The sequence below is a fragment of the Anguilla anguilla genome, chromosome 16, assembly GCF_013347855.1.
Source record: "Anguilla anguilla isolate fAngAng1 chromosome 16, fAngAng1.pri, whole genome shotgun sequence".
Lineage (NCBI taxonomy): Eukaryota > Metazoa > Chordata > Actinopteri > Anguilliformes > Anguillidae > Anguilla > Anguilla anguilla.
The window spans coordinates 18,292,708-18,312,460 of NC_049216.1; the positions used below are offsets into that span (position 1 = coordinate 18,292,708).

A 19,753-nucleotide genomic window follows, 5' to 3' on the forward strand; every position below is an offset into this window, starting at 1 on the left:
GGTGGATACTTTATGTCTTTCACAAAACAACAGATTGAGTATAGAGCATATAATATAAAAAGCTACTTGGAGCTGGTTTGGTAAATGTTCGTAATCTAGTTTCTTTTTTTTACATCTTCTTGGTTATCTATAGCATGGAAGATGAAAGAATACCACGATGGTTGCCTCAGTTGATGACACAGTACCGTGTTGGATACTTCTGGGTTTATTTAAACTATACTTATTGGTCATTTAAGAGTGATTTCAAAAACGTATTATGTCAAAAGAAAGAGGGTGTGGGTGCAAAGAAATAAACAGTTTGTATGCAGTGTTAGGCAAAATGTAGTCAAACCTGTTTTCTCTCATATTTTTATTTCAAAAGTCATACGTTATCAGAGACATGATCTGTTCCCTCAGAAGTGTTTTTAACTTTCATTGAGTTCATTTGCAGGCACTGAGCATTCTTTATAAAGCATATATTGCTTTATAGAGTTGAACTGTGACCACTGCATTACACCGCCTGCAAATAAATCAAAAGTACCACGTTAGAAAATAAATTTACATAGACATTCATACGCGCTCAATCACTATTATCATTGTCGTTGTTGTGAACGCACTGCTAGCAAACCAAATAAATACAATATATCAATAGTAAGCTGTTACCATACCATTGTTTAAACCTTTTGCTTCCCAGTAAGAAAGTTTGGTCACGTGTCGTCTCCAGGTAACGGCTCCCCACCCAGGGCGGGGATTCTCTGTCCAATCGGAACACAGAAGTTCCCACAGGTGGGGAGCAAAATCAGGGACTTAAAATGTGTACTTGCTGTACTTGATTCACTCGCTGGATCAAGTGAGGGCAATAGGGACCGGCATTTCGCTCACCAGCAACTGAGCTACCAGCTACCAGCGCTCCACCGTTCGTCCTGCCTCGGAAAGTCACGTGTAAGAACTTTCATTGTTTTCACGGAAGATTTGACATGCGAATAATTTGAGGGGAATCTGTTAGCTTTACTATTTGAGCATCTGTAGAGATTTACAAGACTTCTTGGTTGCAGGTTTTAATGGATGTCAACACCGAATCTGTACAAAGTCGTATTGTTTGAACATAACAGGTATTACAGGATTTTGGTATGAAGCCTGATTTTTAGTTGCTGAGCTGCATTGACCTGATCTTGAACATAAGAAACGCTACGTTTATACTGTAAGATGCGCACTATTAGGTATCATTGGGTTTCATCTAGTTAGATAACTTAATTGCTATAGTTTGACAGTGGGTCACTTCGTAATTTTGTGAATTCGTGCGATTGCTGAATTATATGTGCTGCAAAGTTGTTCATATTTGTTGACTTCTGGTTAGTTAACGTGAAATTAACACCCCGATTTTATATGTAATGCATACTGTCTAACTGCCTATCTGTAGTCAAAGAAGCAGAAAACTTGAGTTCTTTCATTGTCATTCTTTTCTTTTTAAGGAGGGCTACTTCAGGAATATTCATATAACTATCAGGTGACATTAGAAATAACTTTTACAGGAATCACGACAGTAATCTTTGTGAAAGGGACACACATTTGCAAAAGATCACGAATTCCCCTACTGCCTGTTGATTTAAAAAAAAAATTGAAGTGATTCTGCAATTCTGCTGTTACTTACAGCATCTCCATCTAATTTGTCAGTTCCAAGTAATTTTTAACCCAGTGAAAAAGATCAGTAGAATTGCTTTGGAGCAATGTTGGTGATGTATACGATCAGTCATCTCCTGAACAAACTGCCCCATATATATATGCCCAATATGTACACACACGTGCGCATGGGTAGAACACACATAGATTTTTCTTATTTCATACAAAAGTGTGGATTTTAAGCTCTTCATACGTTTAAGCTGTTGCACATATGTTTGCAGGCCCGCATTATATGCATATTGATATCTAATATCCCTTTTTATCCAATAAATCCAAAATTGGATGCACTGGATAAAATGTATCTTACCAATTCATCTTTAAATTGGCTTTGCACTGGAGCCTTGCGTGTAACTCTCTAACAGCTGCTATATATCGTCTCCTGAATACAGCATCTTTGTCCTTGCTCCATAGGTATTACACCCTGTTTAATCCAAAGCCGCACATAGCTTTTCCTAGCTGCCCTGTTCACTGATGAACAGATGGACCATGCAGGGACCATTTACATAATACCTGCTCCACCTGCCTGCTGTTTGTTGGAGATGATAGTGATCAATTCTTTAACCATATCGGAATGTACGTACAAAATGCGCTGATGGTGCACTTGAAAACTAGGAGGCTTGCACACTGTGTGAAGTTGTGAATGAGAAGCTTGTGAAACAAGGGTAGGTCTACTGCAGCTAATGGAACTACAGCTGCTGCCGTCTGCATGCCACAAAAAGAGCTGTGATTAGCTCACAGCTACAGACCAAGGTTCTCAGCCAGGGAAGCTGGTAATGTTACCTTCTGTAGTGGATGTTGACGAACTCGCTCAACTGCACTGAAGTTCTCTGCACTGTGAGGCTGTTTGTACCATGCCCTTGCATATTCCAAACAGTACCCCTCCCATGATGTCTCTAGGTGAGGACTTGACCCTGGGATAAACTTGTGGGTGTGAATACTGTAGAAGTTTCTGTCACCTTCAACCTTGCCGGACAAGTTTGTTGGCTGGTAATGAGACATCTCAGCAGTACCTGTAGACAAACCGGATCCACTATAGGTCGACTTTCCATTTCTTGTTGGGGCAAACATCGCCTTCTCTGATTATCAGGTAGTTAGACAACACAAGACGTACACATGACGAAACAAGTAATACATTGGAAGAATTAAATATCCCAACAGAAACATGCAGGCGTGCCGAACATGTCAGTTCTCAGTATTAGGAACCAGAAATTCTTCATTGCACAGAAATGAATTTCACCCAGGCTCTTTAAAGATAGGGTCCCCGTGAGTGGCTGCGTTTAGCGTCCTGTCTGTGTATGCTAAGTTGTGGCAAAGCTGAATGCATTTGAAGCAGTAAATGATATATGAGAAGGCCTGGGGTCAAAACCAGAACTGTTGTTTTGGTGAGTAATTTTCCGTTGAACCCCCACGTGTGTGCTACGGCTGGAAGGTTACCCCCCACCCACACCCCCTGTTCTGCTTCTCTCCACTCTGCAGTGAACAGGTCACACTGGGGGTGGGCACAGCCTCGGGGGGGGGGGGGGTGCTGTGGGACTGCGTCTCAGTTGGAAACGTGTTTGTTTGTTTCTCTGCGTGCAGGAAGTTCAGTATTCTCAGGGCGCCATAGATACGCATGTGAATATAACAGTAATCTGATCTTGGTCATTGTTATAGATGAGACTATTTCTTAGATACAGCAGCAGTGGCAGTAACATGTAGATGAGTTTCAGGGAGGCCTATAAGATTGACCCCCCACCCCCCTTATTTCTTTCTTGAATTAAGGGCAACATTTTCTATTGGTATGTTTCAACTGTTCATGGCAGTGATGCTTTTTAGCCATTACCCAACAGGCGAAAAGAACAAGGGACGCATAGCACATTTCACCTCACTGTGATTTCCCCACTGTTTGTTTGGATGTTGACACTTAAAAATTAATGCAGGCAAGTTGTACATTCATGAGATTGCCCCCATCTAAATGTTTGGCTTCTGTTTGATTTTTAAGCCTTTGACTCAAGGTGGCTGGGAACCGGAGTGGAACGCCTCTTTTCCCCGTGTTCGGGCCTTCTGCACCCGTCTGTTTTTTTAGAATGTGTTTGAGGTGTGACTAACCGCTAGTTACCCATTTGCAGCTTGACGTAGCTGGTGTGTTACGGGGGTGTACTGGAGCCAGCCGTGCCAGGCTGTGCGTGCGAGCCGTAGTGACCCACACGCGTCTCCGCGGAAACCTTTGGTCGCCACTTCTGACATCCGGTCTTCCTACACAAACCACGAACCATCACACAATGTTTACTTCTGGCTTATGAGTATCATAAAGTTATTAAGGGAGCTGAGAAACCACAGTATAAACATTTTGTCTGTTTTTTTATGAAAGAAAAACATTTTCTTAAAGTAAGCACTTGAAAACGATATTTTGCAATATGTTTGCATTTTCTTTTTTTTTTGCTCCCTCTTTTACTCACCAAGCACTCATGCCCTCAAACCCGATTGGTTGAAAGAAACAAGTTAATTATCCACTGAGATTTCTAAGCATGAAGGTGCTTTTGTGGCAGAGACTGCATTTCATTGAGAATGAGGGACTTATATTTATTGACGTGTGGTGTATAAACAAAGTTAGAGGAAGAGAAAGGCATTAGCTGCTAAGGTGACATTGTGGGGTGTGAACTGCGCCTGAGCTCACCGCTCTCTCTGACTCTGCTGTATTGGGGTGTCAGTCACATCCCGTCAGGACAGAGAAACCTGTTGGCTCTGCCTCCCCAAACTGAACATGTCTGATCTTGTTCACAGTTAATGGTGTTATTATCAGTGAGGTTTAAAACATTATTATTTGCGTCATCAGTTCCTGCAAAAATGTGACATTGTAAGTGTATTTTTTTATGTCTGGCGTTATGATGCGTAACAACATACCTAAGCATTCGGTAAGACTGAACACACTGTTTGTTAGAACACTATAAAGGTGGTTATTTTCATTTTTCGTGCCACACTAAAAATGTTAAAAGGCTGAAGGTAGCCTTTTTTTCTTTTTGTCCTTCTTGTCTTGATGGTGGAAAATGAAAGTTTACTATAGATCTTTTTGTTGCAATAAAATCTGATGATAGTGAAAGTAAAATGAATGTTCAGAAGATTCTGCTAGAAATCTCTTCAAATGCAAGCCTGACTTATTTTGTTCTAAGCTTCGTAAATGCAAGGCTGACTACCAAAAATATGCCTACGTCTCAGAAATGTTCACTTTTTACAACGTAAAAGGAGAACGCACACAATCTAAATTATAGACAGGTGCAACAGGGCGAACACATGTATAAGAGCATTCATAAGCAGTGTGCGTGTAATCTCTTATAACGTTTAACAAATGTGTCAGCCACAATCAATGAGAATCTGGCAAGAAGTGTATTGTGTTTTCTGACATTTTAGTGAGCAGGATAAGATGGAAGCAGCAGGAAGGAGAAAATGACCTCATACAGCCTCCAAAGTTGTTTTTTCATATGAATTCCTGCAAAATATGGCTGCCCTTTTTGATGTTGCTTTTCATGTAGGGAGACATAAAGTTATTCTCACAAAGGAGATTATTTTTTATACTTCCATGTACAGGTGCATTTTGAAATATACAACAGCCTCCTTACAGCTTGGGGGAATTTGTAGCTCTCATCAATATGAAAAACATTAAATATTCCCTTCCAGGCTAACGGTTGAAGAAAATATTATAGGTGTCTTTTGTGTGTGTGTGTATGTGTGTGTGGAGAGAGAAAGAGCAAGAAAGAGAGAGAGAGAGACAGCAAGAGAGAGAGAGAGCAAGAGAGAGATGGCCCCAGAGACTAGACAGGCTCTCCTGTTATGGCTAAATTGGACGTTTAATCTTTGTGTTTTTAATTCCGCAATGGCAGTGTTCTCTGTGGAGTGCAGGTGACTGAGTAAACAACACAGGTGTACAGTCAGTGAACTATGACTATGGACCCAATACAGAATAAGCACACAAACTGTACTGAGTAAGAAAGCTCTGGTTTAAGCCCTGGTTTTGTAATTTTCCATAAGAGCATCTGAAGCTTCAGCTTGATTAGTGTCTCTTAGTCTGTCTGGCAGTGTATTTGGGTGGGTGTAGTTGGTGAGATTTAATATTAACATTGCCTTGCTCCTATTCAAACAAACTAAAATCATTCATTATGAGTTTTTTTTTTTCCTAGATGTGGAAATTTTCAGTAGCAAAGCTGGCTCTCTGAAGAAGTTGACACCAGAACCACTGTTCAGATCTGCAGGACTGAAGACTGGTATGTGCCTTTTGCAGCTTCTAACATCTAGGTTAGATTTGTGTAGGATTTTGGCAAATATTTTAGTGTTTTATCTAGAAAAAACCCTAAATATTTGTGTATTTTTTGTATTTGTAGCAACCCTAAAAGCGATAATACAGTATTTTGCAGTTAATAGGGAAAACCAAAACAGAGGTGCATGTTATAAAATGCAATGTTCGGAAAGGCCATTTTACTTTCAAGGAGACAGCTGGAGTATGAACAGAGTGAACCATAGCCGCGTAACTTCATACCCACAACACTGTACTACAGATACACACATTGGGTAAATTTGCAAAAAAGGTTATTCACATTTACAACATTCCAATGGTAGTTGTAATTTTAACAGTAAGTTTCCTCTCCCAAGGAAATTTCACACATAAAATCTTGCTTTGCTATACTGTACCTCGGTACATTGTGGACAAACTCCTCTCTGATTTTCTAATCTTAATATTAGCTAATGTCTTTGGATGGATTTTAGACTTTTTACCAGACCAATCACAGTATGTGGGGACTAAAGACAAAGTCTCTTTTATGCATACGCCAATAAGTAGACTGAATTTGCATGTGATCTTATGCGCTTGAGTACTTTGGTACTTGACAGTTTTTGCACATTTTGCACATTTTATGCGATCATGCTGTTACTGGATACAATTTTTCCTGATCTGTGCAGTATATGGTTTTAGCTGATGCTTTTTTGTATTTGTGGTTTAATCTTTTATGGTTTTAGATTATTGTGTTGGAATATTGTTGCAATATGTGTTCTGTTGTGGTGCCTGGCTTCAGTTTAATTTCCTCTTGAGAGGCAATAAAGACTTGATTTGATTTGGTATTTCTTTTTGCAAACAGAAATATAAGTATATTCTGCATTGTAATTGTTTATAGTCTCAGATTGTATGTAAAAGTGCTGACCAAGGCTTCAAGTCATGCTCACCTGGTATTAGGACTTCACTGTACCCTGCTATTAGATGGTCTACATTAATTCATCCAACAGTCTCTGTCTGTAGCCACTAACACCTGTAATACTTACCAAGTCGACAAGTTCAAGTGTCTCGGAGTCTTATTCACAAGTGGGTGAAAAAGGGATTTGGAGATCAAGGCTATCTAGGTGCAGCAGCCGCAGTAATGCAGGCATTGTATCAGATGGTGGTGATGAATTTACCTGTTGATCTTTGTCCGTACGGTCACGAGCTATGGGTAGTGATCAAAAGAGTGAGATTGCGAATACAAACGGCCAAAATGGAGTTTCTTCGTAGGGTGGCAGGGCTTACTTTCCTTGATAGGGTGAGAAGCTCAGCTATCCGGGAGGACCTCAAAGTAGAGCCGCTGCTCCTCCACATTGAAAGGAGTAGGTTGAGGTAGTTTGGGCATCTGATAAGGATGCCTCCTGGGCGCCTCCCTCTGGAAGTGTTCCAGGCACGTCCAGCGGGAGGAGACCCAGGGCCAGACCTAGGACATGCTAGAGGGAGTGTATCCACCGGCTGGCCTGGGATCGCCTTGAGATCCCCCGGGATGAGTTGTAGGAAGTTGCTGGGGAGAGGGACATCTGGGATGTTCTGCTTGCCCTTTTGCCACCGCAACCCTGATCTGGATCAAACAGTTAGAAAATGGATGGATAAATTGATAATTACCAGGCTGTCTATTGATTGCATGTGTAATGATTTATTCAACTTTATTCAAGTAAATTCAGTAATTATTCACCTCAATTTTTGTTGGCTGTCTATACTGACAAGAATGACTGTACAAATAGTGAAAGTAGCTCATGAAGTAGCCTAATATACATGGGAATGACATAGCAACACACGTAAACACAGCAATAGCTAGCTAATCAGTGAACTGTTGAGGCTGCCTGTGACTACTGCATGTATCCTGTAAATAAATCAGGAACTTTAAAGTGTATGATTGGGCTAATGTCATGATAGCTGTACCATGGCCCCTTTTTATGAGTCCTTTGTTTTCCTTTCAGCAAGGCCATGGTGCAATACGTACAGTAAACGGGTATCTGCCCTGTTGAGGAATGGCTGTATACATTCCTTCTACTTTCCTATTGGAACTTTAGCTTTAATAAAGTAACGCGTTGCGCAGGTAAAAAAAACATCAGTCATATTCTGAAGTTGAAATTTGTCTTAACAGTGCAATGGCTTTTCTCAGCATACTGCCAAAGTTCCAACATAATCAACTTCTGAGCTGAGCAAAAAGGAACAGTATATACCTTTCAAGGCTTTGGATGTTATTCATTATGTACAGTACATTATGCAGAATAGTCAGGAAACTGGGCATTACTAAGAACTATGCTATGACCACTACAGTGTGGCTTACTGAAATTTAGCCTGAAAGGGTAGTTCTAGGTGTCTATCTTATATACTGGCAGTATAGTCAGTATAGTAGACAAAATGTTGAGGTGTCTTGTTTTCTCCCAGTGTGAACATCCTAGCCCTGGAGCGCAAGGCATTAGCCATCATCAAAAATTACCTCTTGCTAACTAACCAACATTAATATATGAAATTAGCTGGGCACCACAGATGGGCATTGAGTACAGTATGTCTAGTTTAGCTTCTGAGCAGTTTGGGGAAATTGATCCAACAAGTTCATAGAATTGAGATTCATCAAAGCTCCACAGCTTTAATGTGCACAAATAAATCATATAGTGGATATATTATTTCCATGTGGGTCAGCACTCCTTTGAAGACAGTAAATAAATAAATAAATAAATAAATAAAAGGATCAAGGCACAGCTTCTGCATCTTATAAACAAGTACTGTGTTATTGGCCTTCTCTGCTCTTTTGTGTTTTTATCGTGAATTCTCTTCCAAGATGTGGAACACTGCATCCACCAAGGCTGTTGTCAGGTCTAAAAATATAACAAATCTCTAGGTCCATGTAGAAGGTGTCAGTGGCACCTGGTGCTCCAGTGTTTAACAATGCACTATTGTGACCTCTCTGTGTCAGTGGGACTCCTGGCATGATCCTGCACCTCTAAGCCAGCTGGTTTGACCTGCTATATCATACTCTTATTTCAGCTGCTATGCATATATGGTGTATAATCAGTTGGTGTTACGTCTGAATGAAAAGGTGTCATGTCCAACAGTATCCCCTGATGACAGGACTGAGAGAACTGCCGCTGTAAAGAAGCCATTGTCATTAAGTGCTTTTTCAATGTCTTTGTTTTCCCTAAAACCATGTCAGGCATTCCCTTTCTTTATTGTGACATATATGAACTGTTTAAATATATATATATGATTTTCAATATGTTTCTAGCTACAGTAGTTAGCTTCTCATAAGCTATACAGTGGCTAATATATTTAGAAGCTAACAAGCCAATGTTCACCAGCTTGTGAAGAATGCCTCGTCATCCATGTCCACTCTCCATTCAGGAAGTTATCAGTGTCTTGCTGCCTGCTTTGTCTCTGCTCTGGGGGTCCGGGAGCCAGAACCTGCCTGCAGACCTGCCTTCTGAATTTGAGTTGGGCGCTGTGGAAACGTGCTGGGAGTGGTCAGCATATTTTGAATGGGCGTGGAGCAGGACAGGGCCCACAGGACAACTCTTCAGTGATAACGAGCGCCACTCCCACCCTTTGCCATGCTGAGCCTGATTAAACTACCTCGTGTTTTCACCATCAACCAGGTCCCCAAAGTGAGTTCACTATCTTTCAGTCATTCAGCAATAATGGGGATAGGCTGGAGCACTCCAAAGAGGTCTCATTTTGCTCTTAATGTGCACAATCTCTATGGCAGATGTAGCAGGTCAATGAGAGAAATGCATTAATGCAGGGACATCCCTGTCCTGACGTGGTGCTCCCTGTGTAATGTATGACTGGTGCTGGTTTACCTTCCCCGCATAGGTGTTCCATGAGGATGGCATCATCTCTGGGTACCGACATCCCTGCAGCTCCGCCACTGACTGCGTCCTCAGCCTGTTCCAGCTGACCAATGAGACGCTCAACATCTGGACTCACTTCCTGCCAACCTGGTGAGAGACCTCCTGGCTTTTGAAAGGCAGGGACTGAAACAGCTTTTCGCATCATCTTGTATGGGCTATTTGTCCTTTTTATTTAATGGCTACTTTAAAAAGTTTACCATCTCAAAATCTTGGTTGTAATTTATACAAAAAACAGTAGATGGTAGCCTAAATCGAGATTTGCGTTTGTTCAGGCAGGCCACGAGAATCAAGCCTGGCTCCGGCTGAATCAGCTGATGATGTTCGCCTATCAGTGTCCATTCACATAACAGGGCGGTCTATTTAAACGGCCTCTCCATACTCATTTGGCTACTTCCTCCTGCACACATGCTTGCTGTACGCTGCCAGTCTAAACCCCACTCTGGGTCCTCTACATTTTTTCCCCACATCCAATGACATGCAGTCAAACTACCTTGTTTAAATAAAGGTTAGTTATAATTATTTTGGGCCAGTCCCTGTGAAGTTTCTTGGCCATATTGCCAAGCATAACTGTGTTACCTCTTAAGATGAATCATAATGCTTCTAACTTTGACAACAGTGGCCCTTGCTGAACAACTGGCACCTAGTAAAAACTAAGGCATCTTCATTATCTTGGGTTAGCGTTTTTGTAGTCTCCATTCCAGATGCTCAGTCTCTAATAGAGCGAGGCATGTGATACTCATTTGAGCCTTACATATAAGGCTAGCTTTATTGTAGCTTCACAACCCTGGCTTCAGGCACACAGAATTCATGCTGCGTTTTGCTCCACCTGCATTTAATTAATTAGGTTTGACTGAGCTGTTAATTATGTACTGAACTATGTTCAACATCCCCTGAGTGATCATCCGTCTTGTGTTAATGGAGGTGTATTTGTTAGAGTTGTATTAGTTTTAATGACAAAATATGTGCACAATAGATTTATTTAACATATTTGTATAAATTGCTGGTTCTGAAACTATTTTATCTTGATGGACTGTGATTATTTGAACCATTAAAACATTCAATTGTTTTTCAAATATTATTAAAAAATAGATTACAGAAAAAAATAGACTACAGAAACAATGTAACCTCAGTGACGTTTTCCTCATATCTATCGTCTCACGTCTTTTTTGATGGATGGAATGTATTGGCTGTTATTTAGCCTTTTTTGTTGAGCGGGGCTTATAAACTGAGGAACTGAACGTACTCAACAACGCTGTTCCAAATAGCAAAATTCATGCTCCACAACTGTAAGTCAAATGTGTGTAACACATGTTTGGAAGCTGTATCTCCTCCACCAGCGTGATCATTCATCATAACATATTTAGGTGTTGCATTCTTCAGCAGAGAACAGCCTGGAATAATTAATAACAGCAAATAAAAGTTAATCGATGGCACAAATAGTGAACATCACGACATCAGCACATCACCCGCAGGCCAGCATGCTGTAACGCTCACGAAATGGCATTTGAAATAAGGTCATGACGGCATTGTTTTGGCATGTTGTGAGCTACTCATTTCTGACTGGGTTGTTTTTCCGTATTGGTTTTATGCATGGTGCATGGACAGAGTAGTGTTTAGGTGTCATGTGACGCTGAACTATTGAATATATAGTTGACCAGGTATCTCTTGGACACCTTCCTTTCTCAGCACTGCTGTGTTTTCTCATTCCCAGGAAGGTTGTATAGCCCACAGGCCGATTCTCACTAAGGCTAGCGATGGAAAGTGGATCTCTGTATTTCAGACCATGTGCTGTTTACCCATTGGGTGGGTGCCAGTGAAGACGTTTCTCATGGTGGCTGTGACTCCGTCCACCAGCCCTTCGCTTTTAGCCCAAGGTGTGAGCGTGCGGTGCTACAGGCTTGCTCTCATTTTCCCAAGCATGGACTTTATTATTATCTGAGTGCTATATCATCGCTTGCGGCAGCTCTGTCAGGCCCGCAGTGCGGCATCCTCAGAATTCCGCCTTCTTAGGTATGTCAAACACTACTTCCTTTTTTTCTGTTACAGCTACCCTAATATTACATGTGACTCACATTCCTCGTCTCTCAAAAGCCCCGGCTCTCACATTTTTATCTCGCCACTTCAAAAATACACACCTAGCAAACTAAACATTGCCCAAAGCTGCGATAAGGAAATCTCAGACTCCATGGCAACAGCTCCCCGTGTTTATCAAAGGGAAGAGGGGCTGTGTTTGACAGCTCTGCGCTGCCTTGTTATTCCCTAGAACCGGTTGAGGAGGCTCCAGAGGGGGCGGAGCAGGGGGTGGCTTGGGCAGGCGGGGCGGGGCAATGGCTGGTCTGGGGATTGGCTGGGGCACACCGGAGAGGCCTCCTGTTGCTCTTAATGAGCAGTGCGCCTCAGTAATGCCCTCTAATGGGTTCTCATAATTAGTAGATATTTCAAAGCTGTGACTTCCAAAAGCAGATACACGGTCTCTTAAATGAGGCACCCATTCAAACGGAGTACAAACCACCACTGGGTTCACTGGGCAGCCTGTGGGACTGTGGCACTATAGGGCATGAAGTTTATCCATCAGATGGCATGGTTCTCACAGCACCAGTTCAGTTTGGGTTTTACCCACCTTCAGCAGATGCTCACTCCCCTCTTGCACTGTGTTAACTATTATCAGGTGTGTTACACACTTTTCGAAATGGAGCTCTCAAATGGCTGTGGGATGGCTTTCTTCTCCAGTGCCTCCTGATCCCTGTTAGACTCCCTATGGAGTGCGGGGGCACGCTCAGCGGAGCATTGCTTCCTGCCTGGAGGCTGTGGAGCTCGCTGCCACCTAAGAGTGCAGCGCAAGGCCCCGGGTCGTCCCTCCTCCTGCGGAGCGTTGGAGGCGTTTGATTGGTCGGCACCACGCAGCAGGCTGGGAGCGCCCCCAGGTGTGAAGAGCTGTGCTGCTGTCTGTCTCGGCAGGTACTTCCTGTATAAGCTGCTGACGGTGGTGCTGCTGTCTGTCTCGGCAGGTACTTCCTGTATAAGCTGCTGACGGTGGTGCTGATGCAGGACGCCTGGCGCGATGTCTTCACGTGGCCGCTGCTGGTGTTCCTGGTGTCTGCCTGCATGTACCCGCTGGCCTCCAGCTGTGCCCACACCTTCAGCACCATGTCTGCCCGCGCCAGGCACGTCTGCTTCTTCTTTGACTACGGAGCCCTCAGCTTCTACAGCCTCGGTGAGTCAGGGAGGGGGGTAAATGTCTGCTGTCCAACAGTGTCGGTGCTTTACTGTTACTGTTCCTTAACTTGAGATGATTTCTCTGAGATCCTAACAGCTGTGTGTGTGTGTGTGTGTGTGTGTGTGTTTATACGTGTGTTCCCCAGGTTCAGCCATAACCTACTCTGCGTATGTTTTCCCTGACAAATGGGTAAACAGCACCTTCCACCTGTACTACATCCCCATTGCTGTCTTCAATACCATCATCTGCACTGCTCTGGCCTGCTACTCACGGTGAGGAGACCTGAGGGAGCGCAGTGGACAAAATGTGCATAACTGTGACAGCGCTCACACACTACATTGCTGTCACTTAGCAAATGCTGTCATTCAGAGTTTTTTATGAATGTATTCGGCATCACAGTTTGACTTAGGAATACAAAAGTGGGATGTCACCAAGAAGGCACAGAAGGCCGTTTTATAATCAATAAGTGTAGCTAGGTAAGCTGTTTATCTTAGTTGACTTAGTTATTGCACCTGTACCTACTCAACTACTGCTTGTTTTATTTGCATAGACTGCTTTGTTGCTATTTTTGATGTCTTAATCAGATTAGCCTACAGGGTCCAAGTTAAACTACGCAGTCGTTCCCTGCACTTGGAAGTGTACTTCCCTCTAGGATTTTCAACACACTTGTTGCTGGTTTTGGTTATACACTTTGTTGTATGTCGCTCTGGATAAGAGCGTCTGCCAAATGCCTATAATGTAATGTAATGTAAGTGTAAAGTTAGCCTAGCAAACAAACAATTAGTACTGTCAGCAAAAGTAAATACCAGTACAAAGCTAACACATCGTCGGTAGTATGAAACCGTGCTTGTGTCCATGTTGTTTATCATTGCCTTTTATAAACCTGGGAGCAAACACCATCCTTCCTCTCCAGCAAGGAGAACAGTGTCTTTAACCTTTAGATGTGTGTCACACCACCCCCTCCTTCTCTTTGTTTCCTTTCTGAGGCCCTAATCTAATTTTCCATCCAGTTGATATAAGGATCAATGAATATCTAACATAAGCATGGCATGATATCCACAGACTTGACCTTTAACATCTTATTACACATTAACAATCAAAGACAGCATCTACTCTGATACTGTAAGCAGCACAGAACTGCATACTGAAGACTGTATAATATCTTGGCCAGTGGATGCTGATGTTCCTGACTTGTATATAGAGATGCTGTACATTATCAGTGTTAGCTGCTGCTGTTCCTGGTCTGTATGTTGAGATACTGTACATTGTCATAGTAGATGCTGTGGTTCCTGGCTTATTGTTCCTGTATTTTTTCACTTGTGTTACCCTGCATGATTGCTGTCTTAACTTACCTTCTCCCTCTCCTCTCACCTGCTAAGGCTTGGCTTACCGTTTCTGCAATATAACCATGACACCATAAAAAGGTAACGAGCATTGTGGTAGCTGATGCTAATGCAATGATTTTTCATCTGGTGTGTTTCTCTGGCTTAGAGAGCAGTTTGAATAACCCTTTGCCAACCTGATGACAGTCATTGCCTAGCGATGCTTCCTGTTTATATGAAATAAAACCATTTTACACTTTTCGAAGGATTTTTATATTTAGATTTTCATAGATATGCAAATTTGTTGTTGTAATGCCTTAATTGTGTACAAATCAAAGCATTGTTCTTAATAACAGCGTTGTAAGGAAAGTATCTGGTGGTACAATGCTGAGTGTATGATACAAAAAAACCTATTTAGCATTCTTGTAATATTTGGAATTGCCTCAAGGTCTATGTAATGAGGTGAAACCTAAAAGGGATTTAGCTCTTCGTGGCACAGCTGGAGAGGCCTGTAGCTTGTGCAGAGGGCCTTTCTCTTACCAGTAGAGCCCGTAATCCAAATGTACACCAAAAAACATATCTGTTCAGGTCTATACTATGCCAGTGTGTTTCTTATATATAACAGATACCGACATGAACTGATGAGATTTAATTTAACTCCTGTGTAAGATACAGTCTGAATCATTTTGGTAGCACTCCGCTGATTCATAATTTCAGGGTGCAAATGTAATCTGTTTGTGTACCTTGAATGAATCTGGTTTCCACGACACTATTGTCATGTACAGAATGTGTGCGCTGCTTTAACTTGTGAAAACATGAAAGTATGAGTCAGAGCAAAGACATGAGACAAACCCTATCTCTTCTGAACCCAGATTTCCAGAGTGCCGAACTCCAAAGTATGGAAGAACCCTACGCGTCCTGGCCTTTGCTTACCCATACCTGTTTGACAACATTCCTGTGTTCTACAGGGTAAGTCTGTTGTTCCACGGATTCATTTACATTGTCACCTTCTAAAACACTCTCGAAACCTCTAGAAGCATTTCTATTCCTGAATATTTCACAAATACCTGTTCTCCCCATAGTTCACAATCCTGACTGTGCTACTGCTGAGTGATGCATAATTACCCAGTGTGTCACCCAGGAAGTGAGGGTTTCAGTTCACAGGATCCTAATCTGCTTCATCAAAAAAGGGTGATTCTTCTGGTCTGTCCGGATTCTATAGTCAGACTGCATCTTTAATTGTTTAAGTCATTAAGTCTTCCGGCATACCGACTGCCCATTGGGTAATAATTCAGTGTCAGTGAAATATGCCACCCATCCAAGTGCTAGCCCTCCTGTGGTACTGTGTGACCTGCAGTGTGCATAACAGTCACTGGGTTGCCAAAATGAGAGCACAGTCTTCAGCTGCGGTGCTCGTTAGTAACATAAGAGGTGTAATTGGTGTGTAAAAAGGTTAAAAAAGAATGTGAATCTTGAGTGGATATTTTTTTACCCGGTTGTGGGTGCGGGAATGAGAGCTGGTTAGCGGTGACGCTGCTGTCTCCACAGATCTTTGTGTGCGCTGGTGAGGGCTGCACTGACAACGGGACCAACACCCTGCACTACTGGCACACATCGCTGGCCTTCCTCACCGGCTTCCTGTTCGCCACACACCTGCCCGAGCGCCTTGCCCCCGGCTGCTTCGACTACTTCGGTGAGCGTGCCTCCCCAGCACCCCCACGTCCTGTGGAGTCTCTTTGCATTTCTTTAAAAAGCTTCTCCCCGGACAACTGTGGAAACTGTGTGACCTAAGCCATTAAATAGACAGCTGTCTGCAAAATCCATATATGTCCATCTTTATTGCTAACTGATAAGCTTCTAGTCAAATCTGGCAATATTTGTATGTTTTTAATCACATCTTTAAAAAGCAATTTTCACAGACATTTGACTATTGCAGCAACATAAATAATCCTTGAAGAGCATAGAATTATCCTTAGCTCTTCACTGAAAGGTTATAGAAAACATGATGCTTTTCTGCGTGAAACCTCGCTCAGGGCTTCTGTCCTGGTGATATTCGGGTGAAATCGGGCTCAAGACAGGGTTGAGTACGCTCCAGGGACTGCTGGGGGATACGGATGGGATGAGAGAAGGGAGGGGGAAAAGATTAATGTTCTGAATGCATTATTTATGAAAATATATAGGAAAATTCAAAGTAAAAGATGAATCGTAAATATGAGAAACAGGTGTACTTCTGCTTGGCAGACTGACCAATGATCTTCTCTTGGCAGGTCACAGCCACCAGCTGTTTCATGTGTGCGGCATCATCGGCACGCTCTTCCAGATGCAGGCCATCGAGATGGACATGACACTGCGCCGGCAGTGGCTCCTGGTGCACGCGCCACCCATCACCTTCGCCAACACCATAGGGGCAGGGCTGCTCTGCGTGCTCTTCAGCCTCTGTGTCATCTACACCTTCAGCTTGCCGCTCTACTACGCCCTCGCCAAGAGGGGCAAACGCAACAGAAGGCCCAAGACCCCCGCCCGCGCCGCCAACTAAGAACTGACCACCAGGGGGCGCCACCTATTCCCAAACTGAGACTTTGGGTGCTTACAGTGAGGAGCGGAAGGCTGGCAGGCCAGCCCAGACATAGGTACTTACACACGGTCATTCAAGATAAGGTCACTATCGTGACTTTTTTTCTTTCTGTCAACAAGAACAACAGAAGTCAACACCCTTGGTGAGAGACACACTGCTTGTGAATGGGGTGTGGAGATAACAGAGGTGTGTTCTGCAAGGGCCACAGATTGACTGTGAGACCAGCCTGTTGGCTGACAGGCTGCCCACAGACCAGCAGTAGCCGCTCATACACTTAGGTCACCACTGCAAGGGGGCCATTGGTATCACAGCAACACTTTCAGGGATCACATCACCAAACAAGTTTTTTTATTTCATGACCAGGTACTTTTAATAGTTTTACATGAAGAAAAAGCTCAGGTCAAATGAAACATCCGTTTGTTTTTGTATACCTCTGATCCTTTCCCTCCTTTTAATACATTTTCTGTTAAATAGGAAATTTAATGTGTGCACATTGTCACCATAATCCCGTTAGTTTTTGTCAATGGGTAGAATGGGGCTTGAAACCAAACACAGCCAAACTGTAGCTAGTTTTGTTATTGGGGTGGTCAGTGGTTAGTATAAAGAGTAAGAGGTGTTGCTGCCATGTCGTTGATGGCCTGTAGCGTTTGGCTCCCCCTATTGGATATTGGGAGAACAGAAAAATATCTTAGTCACTGTTGTGCTACCTGTTTTCCAAACAGTTCTATGTTTTCTATTGAAAATTATACATCACAACATGCAAGTGCGATTTTATTTCATAATAACTGTACCTCAAAGAACAAAAGGGAAATAAGAAAGAGTGACCTACATTGTGAAACAAAATAGGCCTTTGCTTCTATTCCTATTATGATTAAATCACTAAGTTAAGCATTCACTAATATTTTACCTAATGTGTATGCCATACATAGCTAAAAAGCATCTATGGATATCCCAAAACAAAATAATTCCCTGGGAAAGTGTTTAGTTGGACAAATTGTAAATGAACAGGTTATAAATGGGTCTTATAATAAGAGCGCTAGGCATGGTGTATGCTTGGTATGTCCATCAGTCCACAGTCCCTGAAGTTAATGTGCAAATATGAACACACATCATGGTGCTGATTTCAGTGTACGATTAGGGCAGATCTGTTGATTCATTTATGAAAGATTGACTACTGTTACTTTACAGAAAACACCTCAATGTTCCCTTTAAGCTAAACCAATGTATTTTGTGTGTCTGTGTTTGTTACATTTATTCATGTCCTTTTCATAATGTCAAAATGTTGTCATCCCTTTAAAAAGGCAGCACACAAAATTCAGAACTACTGAGTAAACTTAGGGAGTTTTTGTTTATGTAAGATAATATATTGTTGTGTTTGATTATTCTAATTATTTTTATATGTAAATGGTTCAGGGTATGGACTTTATGACTCACTGTCATTTTCTGGTCTGTTATGAAGGGGGTCGTTATACCACAGGTTTTAAACATTCTTAGGAATAATAAAGTTTTTTAAATTCAAAATTGTATACAATGGCTTTGAACTTAAATGGTCAGGGGCCTAGAAATGGACACACCACACAGTATGGAGTATATTGTCAGGATATTTATTGAAACTACTGTATCCCCAGCTGAGTTACGGTATGCAAACCTCAACAAGGCCTTGAATCGGCCTTACAGTCCCTTTGTATTTTATTGAAGTCATACAAAGTGCCATTTGGGCTGCTGATTTCAGTGGCGCTTCAGTTGCAGGCTAGCTTTCTGTGCCCACTGTTTTTTTTTTTATAGGCAAACCTGGGATGACCACCTGATGTACCGTACTGTAACATTACTGATTATTGTAAAGGATGGAATTTTAAAAAAAGAAATTGTGTTTCATAATAAATCGATTTTGCACTGATTTAAAAAATGAACTCTTTAATTGATTATGTGTCTCAAAACCAATAGGTTTTAAGTTTGAAACTTAATTAAGGCCCCATTTGTATTTTTATGCAACACACAATTTATTGAAAAATCTGATGTTAAAATTAACTGTTGTCTCACATTGAATATGCACTGTAAAAAAAAGTACAGAATACTCAATTTTTCTAGGCAACTTGCTTCACTAACTTTTAGTCTTGAGCTAAATTTGTTTTGCCAACTAAAATTAATTAGTTGTTTTGTTCAGAAAACTTTAATTTAATTGTAAGAAAAACCTAAAATATTTGAGTTTTTCTGAACTAATGAACGTTAGTTGGCGTAACTTCAACTCAAAATTTAAAAATCTAAATTCAGCTCAAAACTAAAAAAATTTGTGAAGTAAGTTGCTATGAAATATTGGTGTGTGGATTTGAGCTGTCCAAATCAAATCTGAGTCACATCTGGAGATACTTTGGGTCTGACTCCTCTGGTATTAGATCTGAACACTCTAGCATGCATTTTCTCCTGATACTGATATTCCACTGACAAATAAGATTCCAAAATAATCATGTGGGAGACACCTTGCCATAAACCAGGTTTTGAGGTTGGCTGGAGCACTGAACAAAACAACTAGGAAAAATTTGATATCAATCTGAAGATACTGAATCTCATGTAGCACATTAAAATCAAATGAACATACAACCACACATCAGATCTCAACAAAAATGTTTTCAACATAAAAAAATACCCAAGTTACTCACAGACATATACAAAATACAGTACATGCTATTATCTGTTTAAAAAACTTCCTAAAATGTCTGCATAACAAATTATTAATATAAAAATTAAGACAAGTTACAACAAAACTTTGCTTTATAGAAAATTAACAAGCCATACTCCAAAGCTATGCTACCAATGTTTTTCTACATCCATTCAAGTAACTTGGGC

At 41.7% G+C, this 19,753-nt stretch overlaps 1 protein-coding gene across 2 annotated transcripts; it reads left to right on the forward strand.

Moving 5' to 3' along the window:
- The first annotated feature begins 825 nt into the window (after nucleotides 1-825).
- On the forward strand, nucleotides 826-18,760 carry paqr5a (progestin and adipoQ receptor family member Va). 2 transcript variants are annotated; one of them, XM_035394888.1, is made up of 10 exons: nucleotides 826-921; nucleotides 5,814-5,897; nucleotides 9,290-9,549; nucleotides 9,758-9,885; nucleotides 12,804-13,009; nucleotides 13,158-13,284; nucleotides 14,392-14,436; nucleotides 15,207-15,303; nucleotides 15,883-16,027; nucleotides 16,602-18,760. In XM_035394888.1, exons 3-10 carry the CDS (start codon nucleotides 9,496-9,498, stop codon nucleotides 16,868-16,870), a joined length of 1,071 nt encoding a protein of 356 aa, XP_035250779.1. In that variant the 5' UTR covers nucleotides 826-921; nucleotides 5,814-5,897; nucleotides 9,290-9,495; the 3' UTR covers nucleotides 16,871-18,760. The 2 variants fall into 2 exon arrangements, with proteins under 2 accessions (XP_035250779.1, XP_035250780.1); XM_035394889.1 differs by lacking the exon at nucleotides 14,392-14,436 and having other exon boundaries at nucleotides 827-921.
- The last annotated feature ends 993 nt before the right edge of the window (nucleotides 18,761-19,753 follow it).